The sequence below is a fragment of the Balaenoptera borealis genome (genome assembly GCF_965194805.1).
Source record: "Balaenoptera borealis genome assembly, chromosome: 12".
Classification (NCBI taxonomy): domain Eukaryota; kingdom Metazoa; phylum Chordata; class Mammalia; order Artiodactyla; family Balaenopteridae; genus Balaenoptera; species Balaenoptera borealis.
In genome coordinates, this window is record NC_138869.1 from 68,306,424 (window position 1) to 68,321,689 (window position 15,266).

Genomic DNA, 15,266 nt, shown 5'->3' on the forward strand with positions numbered 1-15,266 from the left:
TACAAGACACCAATTTTATTATAAATATCAAGAAACCACAGGGTATTTATGGGCCAGCATATGCCTCGGGTCAGGTTGAAAAGGAGCTGACCCTCCCTTTCTGTGTATTCTAAATATTTCTTATGCTAGCCACACCAACCCTGGCTCCAAACCCAGTTACACTAAGGAGTTCTAAAGCCTGTTTTCTTCCAGGAAATCTGTATAACCAAGAGGAGCTTGGAGAGCAACTAACACTCATGGCAAAATTTCAGGCATCACCTCAAGGGTTATGTTTTAGAATGTCACCACTCCCAGTAGCAGCTGCCCATTCTGCAACTCTGGTAAGACCTTTGTTCTCAAACTCTCCACTATAGAGAGGAGGGAAAAAGGGACGGAGATGGAGTGTGCGGGTCTGAGGAGTCTTTTTCTGGAGCACCTGACCCACCAGGAGCCTGAACCATGGTCCAATAGCGTCCCTCATTCGCCATGAGCTGCTGGTGTGTTCCCGCCTCAATGATGGTGCCTCCTTCCAGAAAGAGGATGTGGTGAGCCTGCTTCAATGAGCTGAGGCGCTGGGTAATGAGAAGCACAGACCGAGAGCACCGCTCAGGGCTTTCATACAGGAGCTGCTCCACCTGAGAAAAAACATACACTCTGTCAGACCAGGGGACCACTCCCAGCTCAGGGAGACATCTGTGTTTCCAGAGCTGGGACAGACCTCGCCAGGATCATTGCCACCTCTGCCAATAACCCCAAGGAAATTGAAGATTCTCCTTCTGGGTGCTTCTCTGTCAAACCTTTGATTTGTGAAGGGCTGTTTACATGAGGTGGCAACGGTGGAATAAAAGAAAGAGTCCTAAACTGGGAGATTGGGATTCACATACACACACTACTGTATATAAAATAGATAACTAATAAGAACCTACTATATAGCACAGGGAACTCTACTCAGTACCCTGTAATTGTCTATATGGGAAAAAAAAAATCTAAAAAAAAAAAAAAAGAGTGGATATATGTATATGTATAACTGATTCACTTTGTTGTAAACCTGAAATGAACACAACATTGTAAATCAACTATACTCCAACAAAAATTAAAAAAAAAAAAAATGTAATGAAAGAAAGAGCCCTAGGGTGAATCCCATAAGAAAAGAGTGAAGGGTATTGAAGAGTCTCTCCTCTCTAATTTTTATATTCTCTTTTAAGGAAATATAACTTACTAGTAAAAAGCATGAGCATTCAAGTCAGGCAGACTTGAATTGGGGTCCAGGCTCTGCTATTCAATAGCTGAATGACAGTGAGCATGTTATTCAACCTCTCTTAGCCTCCGTTTTATCATCTGTTGGATGAGGATAACAACACCCAGCTCACAAGCATTCACGATGAATAAGTGAGCAAGAGACTACATGTTAAGGGCCATCCAGCACGTCCAGCACATAGTAAAATTTCAATTCATATTAGTATTATGAGGATGGTCTTTTGCTTATGTTTGGCTTCACAGATTCAGGGTCTGTAGATCATCTCTTTTAACTGGTTTTAGGCATCTTGGGGAGAAGCTAATGGGAACTGAGAATTGCAAGGACCAGTTTGGAGAATTATGATGTTAGTATAATAACAAAGGATGAGAGAAGGAAGGAGGACTGGATGGGAAATAGGCATTAAGAAGATGATTCTCTTACCCGGGACTGGCTGTTTGCATCCAGGGCACTGGTAGCATCATCCAGGATGAGTACACATGGTTTCCGGATCAAGGCTCGAGCCAAGGCCACTGTCTGTCGCTGACCCCCTGACAGCTGGCCCCCAGCCTCACCTACCTCTGCAGAGACAAGGGCCAAGGTGAGAGCTGAATAAGCACATGTGCACCCATGTGTGCGCATGCACACACACATGTACACGCACACCAAGGACTGATGGATGCAGCAAGGTAGGGAAGGTTCTAGGAAGGTAAAGGAGTTCTGAGGACATGAGGATGAAAGAGCCATAGGAACAAGATCTTACAACTTCAAATTGATGTCAGTGGGGTGGGGGGAGCTAAGGAATCAAGGCAAGGCTACTGCGGTTACAAGGAAGGTGAAGATGTCTGGGTGGTGATGTGAGTGGAGAGAGCACCTGTGTCGTAGCCTTGAGGGAGTACAGAGATGAAACCGTGGGCTCCAGACTCCACTGCAGCAGCTGTGATGTCCTCCATGGTTGGCTTCTGGACCAGGCCATAGGCAATATTTTCTTTCAAGCTTCTTCCAAATAGCTGTGGCTCTTGTCCCACAGCAGCCACCTGGGACAAAATACGATGCAGAGTCATAGAACAAGGAACACAGGAGTGTGGTTCTCTAGAGATTGAAGACTGAGAATCTCTATTGGAAGCATATCACAAAATTACACGGCCTCTCTCCTGACCGCACGCTCACCTCCACCTAAGGTCTCCTAACACTCTGTTCAGAGCGCTCGGTAAGAATGCTCTTCTGACTTGAGGCTCCCTGCCCTCCCCCATGCCATCTTCTTGCTCACCTGTCTGTGCAGGTAGCGGTGCTCATATTTGGGAAGGGGCTCCCCGTCCAGGAGCACCTGCCCCTCGGTGGGCTGGTACAGATTCTGCAGCAGGGCAGCCACTGTGCTCTTCCCAGACCCATTGGGCCCCACCAGCGCCGTCACCTCACCAGGACGAAGGGTGAACGTCAGACCCTGGAAGCCACAGAATCACACACACTAAGAGGCAGCCGGAGGCCCCTAACCTTGAGACCTGTCAGTCATTGTCTTGTTATGTTGTCTTGTCAATGTCTTCCCCCAGAGAAGAAAGGAGGAAAATGCGGAAGTACAGCAACTACTCCCCTTCCACATGCACAGACACCTCCCCATGGAGTAGAGATGGAAGATGAAACAAACACAAAGGCAAAGACTAAGCACCACTGTGCCACACACTCAATCTCAGATAGCATGAAAAAAAAGAAAAAAATCACATTCCAAACTACAGATGGAAAGAAAAAGGAAGACTGGAGACACAGCTTTTGCTTCCATGACGCCTTAGGATAGGAGAGCCTTCTCCCTGAGAGCCTCCTCTTCCATTCTTCTTGGAAATCCAGCCTGGTCCTTGAGCTTGGGGGCAGTTTTGTGGAACGCGTGATCTCGACTTTGCCTTTGAAGGGTGAGGGAGGCTCTGTCTAAACCTGGTGCTAAGCAGGTTGAAGGCAGGGAGAAAATTTAGGGTGCTCGAGTTGAGGGTGAGGTTGGTAGAATACAGGGATTGGTAGGTTGTACCTGCAGCACTGGGACATCTAGACGGTTTGGGTAGGCGAAGGAGACACCCTGGAACTGGACGAGGCCCTGCAACTTTAAGGAAGTGAACACACCACTGGCTGGGCAGCGAGGGATCCGGTCCAGGTATTCAAATATTTTCTCTGAAGAGCCCACAGCCTTCTGTACCCTGGGATAGGTGGACAGCAGTACCTGGAGGGGAGGTATGAATAGTGAGGCAGGGGATGGGAGGGACCCAATCTGTTACCAGGATTATGTGATGTGAGAAGGGCAAAGGAGGGAAGGAAATTGACTCAGATGGTGACGGCACAGGGGAAGGAAAAGCACTGGGGAGTAAGAACGGAAGGACCTCACCTCAACAGCTGTGGTGAACTGGATCTGGTAAAGAACAAAGGTGACCAGAAGCCCACTGCTTACAGACCCACTTGTCACCAGCTGCCCACCGAAATACAGGATTCCCACCTTCAGCAGCAATCCTGAGATCTGTGGAGACCACAGAGAAAAGGGACTGTGGAAGGAAAATCTAAAATTCTGGTGCAAAGAACCAGAATCATTAACATTAAGGAGAGATAGCGTCCCCTTTCCCCAAGTAACTCAGGGGGTTCAATAGGTATTAAAGAATGAACCATGGCATCCCATGCAGTCTCACTCGGTCACCCATGATAGAAGTCAATTATCACCATCACCATCACCAGTAGCGCCCTGTTTGGGGAGCATCTTGCTCTTCACAAAAGGCTTTCATGAATGTAATGTCATTTCATATTCATATCAAGAGCCCTATAAACTAGGTTATATTACTCCCATTTTTTAAAATGAGAAAAAAGTCTCAGAGAAAGTAAGTTAATAGCCCGTGGTCCCAGAGCTAGTAAGTGGCAGCATCAAGGCAGGAACTTCTGATCGCTGATCTAGTTCTCTGTCAATTACATCACAAGATGCCCCGCATCCTTGGCTTCCGCTATTCCCATGGCTCTCAGGAGTACATCCGCATAGTTCCGGCATGAAGCAGGCCCAGGTGCAGGAATATATAGCTCCCTGAGCAACCCCCATGAGGCAGAGGAAGGCCCTGGGACTGGAAGACTTGGCACTTTCCTACAAAGGGGGTCGGGGAGATTTCGTGCACCCTAGGGAAAGGAAGCCATCTAGCATGCCTGAAAAGAGGGAGGGGGTTAGGAACACTGAGTGGGGTCATGGAGCCTCTGGTTGCTGGGATACAGACACTGAACCCACCATTGCCCAGCGGAGGAAGAGTGTGGAGCAGGGTCATGGGACAGGGAATGGCACTGAAGCATCTTGGGGACCAGGGAATAGGCATTCATCCCCAGGTGCTCACATTGGTGGTCCAGAGGTTGACCGCGTAGGCCAGGGCCTCCTTCTGGTTGAGTGTCTTCATTTCATGCAGCTTTTGCCTGAACTTCTGGGCCTCACCCTCTTCGTTGGCAAAGCTCCGGACGGTAGGCATAGCTGACAGCACCTCAATGGCCACCTGGCTGGATTCTGCCAGAGATTCCTGCACCTGTGCTGCCAGCACCTGTGGAGACATGGACAAGAGATGTCACACGTGGGTGGCAAACCATAAGGGACACTAGGACCTGAGTTATCCAATTAGAGATTAAAGGTGAGAAAGGGCAGAGAGACAGAAGAGAAAGGGACACAGCTATATCCCCCACGGATACTAAAGAGATACAGAGAAGAGGAAAATGACTCAGAAGGGTCATAGAGGATCATATTCTTGAGACTAGTGATCATATTCCTTTTTTTAGTTTTCATTTTATATTGGAGTATAGTTGATTTACAATATTATGTTAGTTCCAGGTATACCGCGAAGTGATTTATTTATACATACATATGTATCTATTCTCTTCCAGAGTTCTTTCGTATATATGCTATTACAGAGTATCAAGTAGAGTTCCTTGAGCTGTACAGTAGATCCTTGTTACTTATCTATCTTATATATAGTAGTACGTATATGTTAATCCCAACCTCGGTGATCATATGCTTAAAGACAGATTGTAGGCAGACATTAGAAGACACAGAGAATGTGAAGATCGACACTGAGAAATCCAGGAACATGGACAAGGAGTTTCAAAAAGATGAAGAATCAGCGAAGGTGCCAGGAAAGAAATCTGTGAGGAGAGCCCACCAAGTCTGGGCAATGAGGGTCAGTATAGGTTGAGGCAACTCCCTGGACATACCTTGTGCCATTTTCCCAGCTTCTTAGGCAGAAGGAAAAGTAGTGGCAGGGTGAGCAGGGTGACCATGGTGAGGGACGGGGACCCCCAGAGCATGAGCCCCAAGAGACACAGTCCACGCCCAAGGTACCACAGCAAGAGGCTCAGCTGCGAACTCAGAGACTCACTCATGGTGGACGTGTCCTCTGTGACCCGAGATGTGATGGCACCTGCCAAGGGTTGAGGAGAAGAGAGTGAGTGAGTGAGAAGCTCAGAGTGATGGGAAGGACTGGCAATGAGCCAGGGTGCCAGGGGGAGGGGTTCTAAGAAGGTCTGGAAAACAAGGTCAGTGGTTTAGGGAGGCTTGGAATCTCAACTCAAGGAGAATGGGTTCCAGAGGAAAAGCCTAGCCAAAGACCTTCCTTTTAACTCTAAAGAAATTGATGCCCTTGTGAATTTCTAATTCTCTGACAGATTTCTGTTCTCTAAAGAACTTGTATATCCCCTGCACATAGGCAGGAAAAACTTAAACTGATCATATAACAGAGCTGGAGAAAAACGAAGGTGCTGCTAGAAAGCAGTCCAGGAAACTGTAGCAAGTCCTGGATTGGGAATCAAGAGATGGCTTCTATTCCCAAGTTCATCTCTATCCATACGTGTCTATGCAAGTGTTGGCATTTAGGGTCTGGGCCTCAGTTCCCTTCTCTGTAAAACGAGGTGGTTGGACTCTGTGACCTCAAAATTTCCAGGTTTGAAATTCTTGTCATTTCTATCTAAATACACACAGAGGGATATATCTGTGGGAAAATCTTGGATGGAAACACTAGGTTTTTCTGAAGGTAAGGAGTATATGTATTTTGCTCTTGAGGTACGTCAAGAATAAGACATGACGACGTTTACGTGTGAGAGAAGGATCAAGGTTATAAGTAAAAAGATGTATGGGGATATAAACAGTAAGTGGACGGATAGTGAAGAGTTTCATGAGAAACCTGTTTGGTTCTTTTGAAAAAACTCTGTTTCCTGGCGCAGGACAGCCCGAAACACCTCTCCCTGCAGGTGGCTGCGCACGCGGCCCATGGTGCTGTTGTAGATTCCATCAGCCGTGAACTCCAGCACTGCGCTAGAGGGAGACAGAGAAGGAGGGCCGGGCATGGTCAGGGGACCCCCCAGAAATGCACTCTGGACGGTAGCCCCAACTTTCAACTCCCTCTTTTTCAGGGTTCCCCCATCCCCAGCCTTCCAACTTCAGCCCCCAGACCTGGCTATGGTGAGGACAGACATGAGAGTTATGTTTCGAGTGAAGGCAGCGCCTGTCCTGTCATGTAGAATCCAGTCCGTGAAACGGCCCGTGAAGAATGGAACAGCCATCTCCCCTGGGGAGGGAGAGAAATATCAAGTCTAAGCAGGTCAGCTCTAACCAGACGGCCCCCGGCCCACCCTCCTTTCACCTTTGCCCATAATCCTGGAGGGCAGTGGCAGAAAGACACAATCTACACCTAAACGGGCCACCTGGGAACTCAAAACCCTGTGGCCCCACCAGACCTTTAGAGGTTGAATGAGGAAGCCTAGGGATCATAGGATGGGCTGCCCCAGAGGAAAGGCCTTGTCCAAGGTGGCCAGTGAAACAACGCCCGGGGCAGCCCTGGAGTCCAGGACTCCTGACTCCTACCCAGTACAGGGCTCTTCCCTCTCCACTGGGGTGGGGAGTGGGGGCTCTTCTCAAGACCTGAGCTGGGTCCCCTTCCCCTCATCCACATTTCCGAGAACTCATACCAATCTATCTCACTGACCATTACTCTCGATTCCTTCCCAGTCCTCTAGCCTCGTCCCTCTCCCCCTGCATCCCCCTTACCAAGACAGGAGAGTACCAACAGGGCCAGAATGAGCGGGAGGCGTTCTTTCTCTGGGCCCAGGAAGCCTAGAAGCCGGCGCACCGCCACCCCAGAAGCGCCGTGAGCTCCTTGCACCCAAAGGCTCCTGATCTTATGCCACAGGGCGGCCGCAGGCAGTGCCGCCGTGTAGCTGAGCGCAAAGGCGTCCAGGCGACTTCCCCAGTGCAGTGGCCGGGTGCTGTCAGCGTCCCTGGGGGCTCCCCACGGGCCCAGCTCTCGGAACGAGGCAAGTCCCGGCAGGGCCAAGCCCAGCACCGCCGCCAGCGGCTCCAAAGCAGCCAGCCATCCCCGGACTCCTGCGCTTTCTCTCCGGAAGCCCAGCGCTGCCCCGAGGACGCCTCGGGCTCCCAGCCACAGCACCGCCCAGCGGCTCAGGCCCGTCACCCAGACCCGGAGCAGCGGCAGCGCAGGGGGTACCAGCAGGGAGGCTATTCGGGGCAGCGCCAGCCGGAGCAGCATCCAGTCGGCGAGGAGCAGCAGCGCTGTCCCCAGGCACGCGAGGGAGGCTCGGGAGAGGCGGAGACACCCGCAGGGAGCGGGGGACTCCGAGCAGGCCATGGGCGCGCGCGGTTCGAGGCGGGCCCGGGTCCTGGGACTCTCGCCGTCCTCGCCGGGACGGAGTCTCTGGAAGCTGTCGGAGTCGTAGCAGGGCGGACGCCCGGACCGCGGCGGGGAGAGAGCAGGGCGAGCCGGGGCGGGGCTTCGGAAAGTCCCGGGAACCCACCGAGCCTGCCGGCGCCGGCCTGAAGTGAGCGGTTTACGCTAAAGGGAAAACGAAAGCGTCTCCGGCTCTCCAGACCCGCCCACTCCGAAGGCGGTCCGCCCGGACTATGTGGGGGGGAGGGCGTCGACATCAGATCCGATGTTTAGGGGAGCAAGCCCTGGTGCCCCACCTTCTCCATTCCCAACACCCGACCCTCCTGTCCTCACCTCCACTTGCGGGATCCACTTGTCGCGACTTTCTCACTCCAGCCTCTGGGTGGGGTTTCTACGTCATCTATCTCCGGGCAGTTCTGCCCCGCGCAAGTTAGCGCCCGGATACGAAGCCTCGCGGCATGGACCCGGGCGCCCCCTGGCGGGCGTGGAGAAGGGGCGGAGCTGTAGGCAGCGAGCAGCGCGCTGTCCCAGGTCGCAAACCAGTGCCCCAGGCGGCGAGGAGCGCGGCGCCGGGATGCTGCGGGCGGGAGCACCCACCGGAGACTTACCCCGGGCCAGAGAAGTCCACACCGGGGTAATGAGTCTGGGCTTGAGGGTTAGCGGAGGGGTGGAGGAAATGGAGCGATAGGGGGACCCTGGAAGCGCCAAAGAGTGAATTTGGAGACTAACAAGAGTGGGGAGATAGCTTGTAGCCGCCAGTGCTCACATCCCGAAATGAACACGGGCGTCTGTATTCTGAAGGGGTCGTCTACGGGTCCGCGAAGGGACTGGGCACGGGAGGCAGGTGGAGAAGGGGTGCTTTGGCTCTGAGCTGGAAGCGTTAAGGAGAAGCTGCCCTAAAGCGCTTTCGCTTTCACTCTGGGCTAGAGAGAGCGCCTGGTTAAATCAAGGGAGGGGGTTAGAGAAGGTGCACAGAGAAAAGGAAACGGTGCCCTGGGTTAAGTAGGACAGCACTTGAGAGAGGGGAGTATGGGCACTGATTGAGAAGGGACGCATCACACAGACCTTTGATAAACTAGCCCGTGGGTAACTCATAGCCCCAGCACTGATAATGGGGGTTCCATGTGAGCTGGAGGTGACCTTCCCCAGCCTGGCCCAGGAAGGCTCCTCCTTGGCCCAGGTGCCACCGTGCTCCCTTCCCCATGTCTTCCCCACCCACCTCCACAACGTGCTGGACGACTTTTGCCAAGGCTGGACCCCTGGGGCAGATGGCAGCCCAAGGCAGGCCGGCTTCTGCTCTCAAACTACTGCCACCAAGCTTAGCTTTGGGGCAGCTTTGTTATATAGGAATAACCTCTTGGATGGGGTTGCCCCTGTTCTCTGCTGTGCTATTCATGATGAATCAGTATGTCAAAATGAACACTCGGCCAACATCCCTGGAGGCCAGAGTAACTTATGGAGTGGTGAGAAGTATAGCCGTAAAACCATTTATAAATTAGAATATCTCTCCTCACTGCCAGATGAGCAGTGAAAAGTAAGAAGTAGAAGTCAAAACAAAGCATGGGAGCTAGACCTGGGTTTTAGTCCTGTGTGACCTTGGACAAGTCTTTTGCGTTCTCTATGACTCAGTTTCTTCATTTGTAGGATCTTTAAGGCTCTTTCCAGTTCAACAGGAGTAAAAAAATGTAGCTTTATCCTCCTTCACTCTTCCTTAATTCTTTTGTTTAATTTCTTTTCTTGACCTGAAAAAGTCAGCTCAAACTCCCCAATCAAATCCTCTTTTGGTACAGATCTCTTTCCCTGGCTACTCTCTTCCCCTGGCTGTTTACCTCTTGATAAGAAATCCTTAAATGAGACCTCTATTTTAAACTGTCCCATGTGTTTCTTGCTGCTTTCCTCCTTCCTTGACACGTGGCCATGCTAACCACTGACCACTGAGATGTTTTGTGTTGTTCAGTAAACTGAAAGAGCTCACTTCTGATTAAGGGGTGGTGGGGTGGATGACTGTGGGCCCAAAAAAAGGGCTTGAGCTTGTTTCCCAAGGTCACGGTCACTCTCTGCGTGGGGAGGTCTGTAGCACATCTGTACACACAACAAGCGCATGCGGAGGTAATTCATTTGTGGAGCTGCGTCACCGGGACTTGGAAGTGCCCCCCCTTAGCCCTTAACTCAAAGGGAGCACTTATGCCCCTAGGAGCCTCATTCCACCTCTCTCTCTTTACAGTGGAAAGGATTCTAGGGATGCCATTCTTTCTGTGTGATACCACTGCCAGGCTCTGACATTCCCTTGCTGCTGGGAGAGACGAGAGAAAATGGAAAGATGAAGAAAAAAATCCCATTCTGGGAGTCAGCTCTGGGCTAAATTACTGTATAACCTTGAGCCAGTCGCCTCCCCATTCTGAGAATGTTTCCTCATCTGTAACATGAAGGGATCAAGGCTCTTGCTGCTCTGACGTTCCATCCTCTGTGTCTCTGCAGACAACCATCATGGCGGTAGAGTTTGATGGGGGCGTCGTGGTGGGATCTGATTCCCGGGTGTCTGCAGGGTGAGTACCAGTGCCGGTGTGTACTTTTGGAAGGAAGCTAATGGCCCCCAGTGCACATTTTTCTTAACCATTCATAAAGAGACTGGCAAACTGAAGCATTGGAGAAACTGAGTGAACCTTTCAGAAAGGCCACTATGATAAGATATTGGGTGGGTATTTGGGTCTCTGAATTCATGGAGAAGAATCTGGGGCCTGGATGCTAATGTGGCCTGTCCCAGGGAGTCACGGAATCGGGTCTGAAAAGGGTTTAGGAGATAGAGATTTCAGGGGCCCACCTTCCATCTATGTTTAGAGATAGAAAAGATGGTCCTGCCAAGCAGATATTCTGGTTTCTGATCCATCACATGTTGAACTAAGTTTGTCTTTCTCCCTTCTGGCCAGTTTCCTCACATACAAAATAAGTATACAGGATTAGATCAATATTACTTACTTTATGTTCCATAGAACACATAACTTCCTCAAGATGGTTAATAACCAAGAAAAATTAATAAGGGGAAGATTAGTCTTAGCTTAATTTAGTATTTTTTGTTTTATTATAAAAATCTAAGCCTGAAAATAAATCTAATTTTGATCATTACTTACAGTGTTTCATTTGTTTGAGACAATTCTTTGCTTCCTGCTTTAATCCAAGCATTAAATTTCATGTACTCTGAAGCCATTCTCTCATGAAATAAATTTGAGAAACACCGAAAGATGAACATCAAAAATTTTGGCAACTCTCTATATGATCCAGCAATCCCACTCCTGGGCATATATCCAGACAAAACTATAATTCGAAAAGATACATGCACCCCTATGTTCATAGCAGCACTATTTACGGTAGCCAAGACATGGAAGCAACCTAAATGTCCATCGACAGAGGAACGGGTAAGGAAGACGTGGTACACCATGAACATTGGGGTGCATCTATCTTTTTGAATTATGTTTTTCTCCAGGTATATGCCCAGGAGTGGGATTGCTGGGTCATATGGTAATTCTATCTTTAGTTTTTTAAGGAACCTACATACTCTTCTCCATAGTGGCTGTAGCAATTTACATTCCCACCAACAATGTAGGAGGGTTCCCTTTTCTCCACCCCTCTCCCGCATTTATTGTTTGTAGATTTTTTGTTGATGGCCATTCTGACCAGTGTGAGGTGATACCTCATTGTAGTTTTGATTTGCATTTCTCTAATAATTAGTGATGTTGAGCATCTTTTCATGTGCTTTTTGGCCATCTGTATGTCTTATTTGGAGAAATGTCTGTTTAGATCTTCTGCCCATTTTTTGATTGGGTTATTTGGTTTTTTGATATTGAGCTGCATGAGCCATTATATTTTGGAGATTAATCCCTTGTCAGTTGCTTCGTTTGCAAATATGTTCTCCCATTCTGAGGATTGTCTTTATACTAAAAAAAAAAAAAAAAAAAAAAGAGTGAATATATGTATATATGTAACTGATTCACTTTGCTGTATACCTGAAACTAGCACAACATTGTAAATCAACTATACACCAATAAAAAATTTAAAAAAAAAAGAAAATGTGGTGTGTGTGTATATATATATATATATATATATATATATATATATAATGGACTATTACTCAGCCATAAAAAAGAATAAAATAATGCTATTTGCAGCAACGTGGATGGACCTAGAGATTATCATATTAAGCATAGTCAGAAAGAGAAAGACAAATACCAAAAGATATCACTTATATGTGGAATCTAAAGTATGACACAAATGAACATATCTACCAAACAGAAACAGACTCACAGACGTAGAGATCAGACTTGTGGTTGCCAAGGGGGAGGGGGGTGGGGAAGGGATGCATTGAGAGTTAGGGGTGAGCAGATGCAAACTAGTATATATAGGATGGATAAACAACAAGGTCCTACTGTATAGCACAGGGAACTCTATTCAATATCCTGTGATAAACCATAATGAACAAGAATATGAAAAAGAATATGTATATGTATAACTGAATCACTTTGCTGTACAGCAGAAATTAACACAACATTGTAAATCAACTAAACTTCAATAAAATTTTGTAAAATATCAGTACCTCTAACGTTGATGACTTTTGACTCCTTCCTGACAGAGAGGCGGTGGTGAACCGAGTGTTTGACAAGCTGTCACCCCTGCACCAGCGCATCTACTGTGCTCTCTCTGGCTCGGCTGCTGATGCTCAGGCCATAGCAGACATGGCTGCCTACCAGCTGGAGCTCCATGGGTATGAAGTTTTGGGGTCCCCAGTCCACACCACCTAGAGTTCCCCCAACCAGTGAACCCCTATACAGAGTCCTGTTCCAGGAGCACTGCTGTGGAAAATGAAAAATTCTTGCTTTGCCTCCGGCTTTCATTAGTGTTGAACTGGCACTTGAATCTCTCGAAGCTGGTTTCTACACCTGTAGAGTAGAGATAACTAATAGTACCTACCCTACCTCACCAGATGGTTATTTCCAGAATCAAAAAATATGAGTGAAAGTAGTTCAAAAACTGCAAATCACTCTCCTAATATAAATAGTGGGGAAGAAGATTAGGACGTGGGCCACCATAATATCAGGTGGTGACCCTGGGGGAAACCAAGGTCATTAGGGCAGAAGTAAAGTTTACCTGCTTTTACCCACATGGGCAGGGCTCTGGCAGTCAGGAGAATTATGTCATTGGGGGCTGGGGGTGGGACAGAGTAAAGGAGGGAGAACAATTAGCAATTGAAACCTTCTTCCCAGTGGGTGATGTGAGACTCTGGTTCCCCTGCACATGTGGGAGGGGAGCTAGAGTTTGAATCCTTGCAGCTATAGGTTTCGGGTGTTCCCCCGGCAGCGATGATGGTAATGGCCCAGGAGGGTGGAACTTCAGGAAAATCATATTGCTGCCTATTCCTAACCCTTCCTTTAGAATGGAACTGGAGGAACCCCCACTTGTTCTGGCTGCTGCAAACGTGGTGAGGAATATCACCTATAAATATCGGGAGGACCTGTCTGCACATCTCATGGTAGCAGGCTGGGACCGACGCGAAGGGGGCCAGGTGAGTCTCTCCCAATGTCCTCCGTCCCTTGGGGTTCCCCTCTCCTGCAGAGAGGGAGATGGAGGTCATATGGCATTCTCGCCAAGAGTTCCAAAGACACTGCCTCGAAAATGTAGGATAGTCTCAAAGGAGAAGGGCATGAGATGCTGCGGCTTCACTGCAGAGTGTGGACACCACCTGCTTGTCTCAGTGGTGAGCAGAGGAGGGAGGCTTCTAGAGTCTGACCTGAGGATGCCTCCCCCAGGTATATGGGACCATGGGAGGGATGCTGATTCGACAGCCCTTTGCCATCGGTGGCTCTGGCAGCACCTATATCTACGGTTACGTGGACGCGGCGTACAAACCAGGCATGTCCCCAGAGGAGTGCAGGCGCTTCACCACGAATGGTAACTCAGCAAGTGGAAGGGTACCTGGGGCAGGGGTTGTTAAATGTGGGAAGGAGGTAGAGTATGAGGAATAGGAATACGTGGGTGACCATTTAATTAAATGTCCAATGGGAATTCCCTGGCGGTCCAGTGGTTGGGACTCCTCGCTTTCACTTCCCCAGGCCCGGGTTGGATCCCTGGTGGGGGAACTAAGATCCCGCAAGCCATGCGGCACGGCCAAAAAAAAAAAAAAAAAGAGAGAAAACGTCCCAACTGGGACACTTTTGAGAGTGAGAGATGGCAGGACAAAGGCTAAACTAGATGGGCTTTCAGGATAAAAGGCATAAACCAGGACTAGGTTTATGGGTGACCACAAGAACCAGTGGTGAGCTAGCTTGGGCCCGCTCATAAGAGTCGATTGTTAAATATTCAAGGTTGGGGAGCTGCTTATTTATCTATTTATAACTTGAAATCAATCATGGCAGGAGTATTGAGACCATGGACATTATGTGAAGACTTTTTTTTTTTTAAAGTTGGTTGACCACCACTAAATATGCATCTCTAGGAGATGGGTTCTGAAGTCTGAAAGTGGTCATAGGCATATGGACCGGAGGGAAGGGAAACGATATTTGAAGCTAAGCCATTCTCTCTTCCTCTCTGCAACTTGAAACCCTCTGCAGCTATTGCTCTGGCCATGAACCGGGATGGCTCCAGTGGGGGCGTCATCTACCTGGTCACGATCACAGCCGCTGGTGTGGACCATCGAGTCATCTTGGGCAATGAGCTGCCGAAATTCTATGACGAGTGAATCTTTCTCAGACTTCCCTTCTTTATTTTATAATAAACTTTCTGGGACCGGAAGCTGGTATGGTCATGGTCACTCAGGGAGATAAAGCTTGGGAAGGGGGCTTCTTCCCACCCAGATGTTAGCATATCTTTTTTGTTCTTTTGTCCCCAGGTCTAAAACATCTTTCCCACAGGAGAGAGAGAGGTGGGCAGGGAGGCGGGGTGTATACTAGAACTAGGAAGAGCTCTACACATGACAGGTCATAGGTAGCTAAGACAGCTACACACGTGAGAATTAGCTAAGAGCACCAGCAAACTCACATGGAAAAGAATTCCTTTCATAATGCGTTCATTCACATTAGAGACCAAAAACTGATAAGTACTTAAATATTTGGTGGGGGGGGGGTACTTGTGAATTTCAAAGACTAATAACAAGAACCAAAAAAGCTATATTTATTGAACCAAGCATTAGCTACATGCTTATAAACTTTATTTCTTAGAACCCAAACAAAAAAATCTTATGTAGGTAGGACAACTACTTCTGTGTACGGATAGATGGGAACTTAGGAAGAGTAAGTCATGGCAAGTTCAAAAGCTGAGATGGGGGATTTAGTTTACCATATGCCTTTCCTCTAACACAACATGAAACCTTCTATAACCGCAAGCTTCATATAGCA

General features: G+C 48.6%; 2 protein-coding genes across 5 annotated transcripts; one reads left to right on the forward strand and one right to left on the reverse strand.

Moving 5' to 3' along the window:
• On the reverse strand, nucleotides 1-8,325 carry TAP1 (transporter 1, ATP binding cassette subfamily B member). 4 transcript variants are annotated; one of them, XM_082347182.1, is made up of 12 exons: nucleotides 8,218-8,315; nucleotides 7,248-8,030; nucleotides 6,654-6,768; nucleotides 6,385-6,515; nucleotides 5,420-5,625; nucleotides 4,558-4,755; nucleotides 3,582-3,710; nucleotides 3,231-3,419; nucleotides 2,484-2,657; nucleotides 2,088-2,250; nucleotides 1,658-1,794; nucleotides 1-614 (listed from the first exon to the last, which is right to left on the reverse strand). In XM_082347182.1, the coding sequence occupies exons 2-12, from the start codon at nucleotides 7,843-7,845 to the stop codon at nucleotides 348-350; spliced, it is 2,307 nt and encodes a 768-aa protein (XP_082203308.1). In that variant the 5' UTR covers nucleotides 7,846-8,030; nucleotides 8,218-8,315; the 3' UTR covers nucleotides 1-347. The 4 variants fall into 4 exon arrangements, with proteins under 4 accessions (XP_082203308.1, XP_082203307.1, XP_082203309.1 ...); XM_082347181.1 differs by having other exon boundaries at nucleotides 7,248-8,049; nucleotides 8,218-8,305; XM_082347183.1 differs by lacking the exon at nucleotides 7,248-8,030 and having other exon boundaries at nucleotides 8,218-8,325.
• Nucleotides 8,326-8,347: 22 nt separating this feature from the next.
• On the forward strand, nucleotides 8,348-14,664 carry PSMB9 (proteasome 20S subunit beta 9). The gene is made up of 6 exons (XM_082347243.1): nucleotides 8,348-8,518; nucleotides 10,363-10,430; nucleotides 12,509-12,640; nucleotides 13,309-13,438; nucleotides 13,683-13,824; nucleotides 14,484-14,664. Exons 1-6 carry the CDS (start codon nucleotides 8,459-8,461, stop codon nucleotides 14,609-14,611), a joined length of 660 nt encoding a protein of 219 aa, XP_082203369.1. The 5' UTR covers nucleotides 8,348-8,458; the 3' UTR covers nucleotides 14,612-14,664.
• The last annotated feature ends 602 nt before the right edge of the window (nucleotides 14,665-15,266 follow it).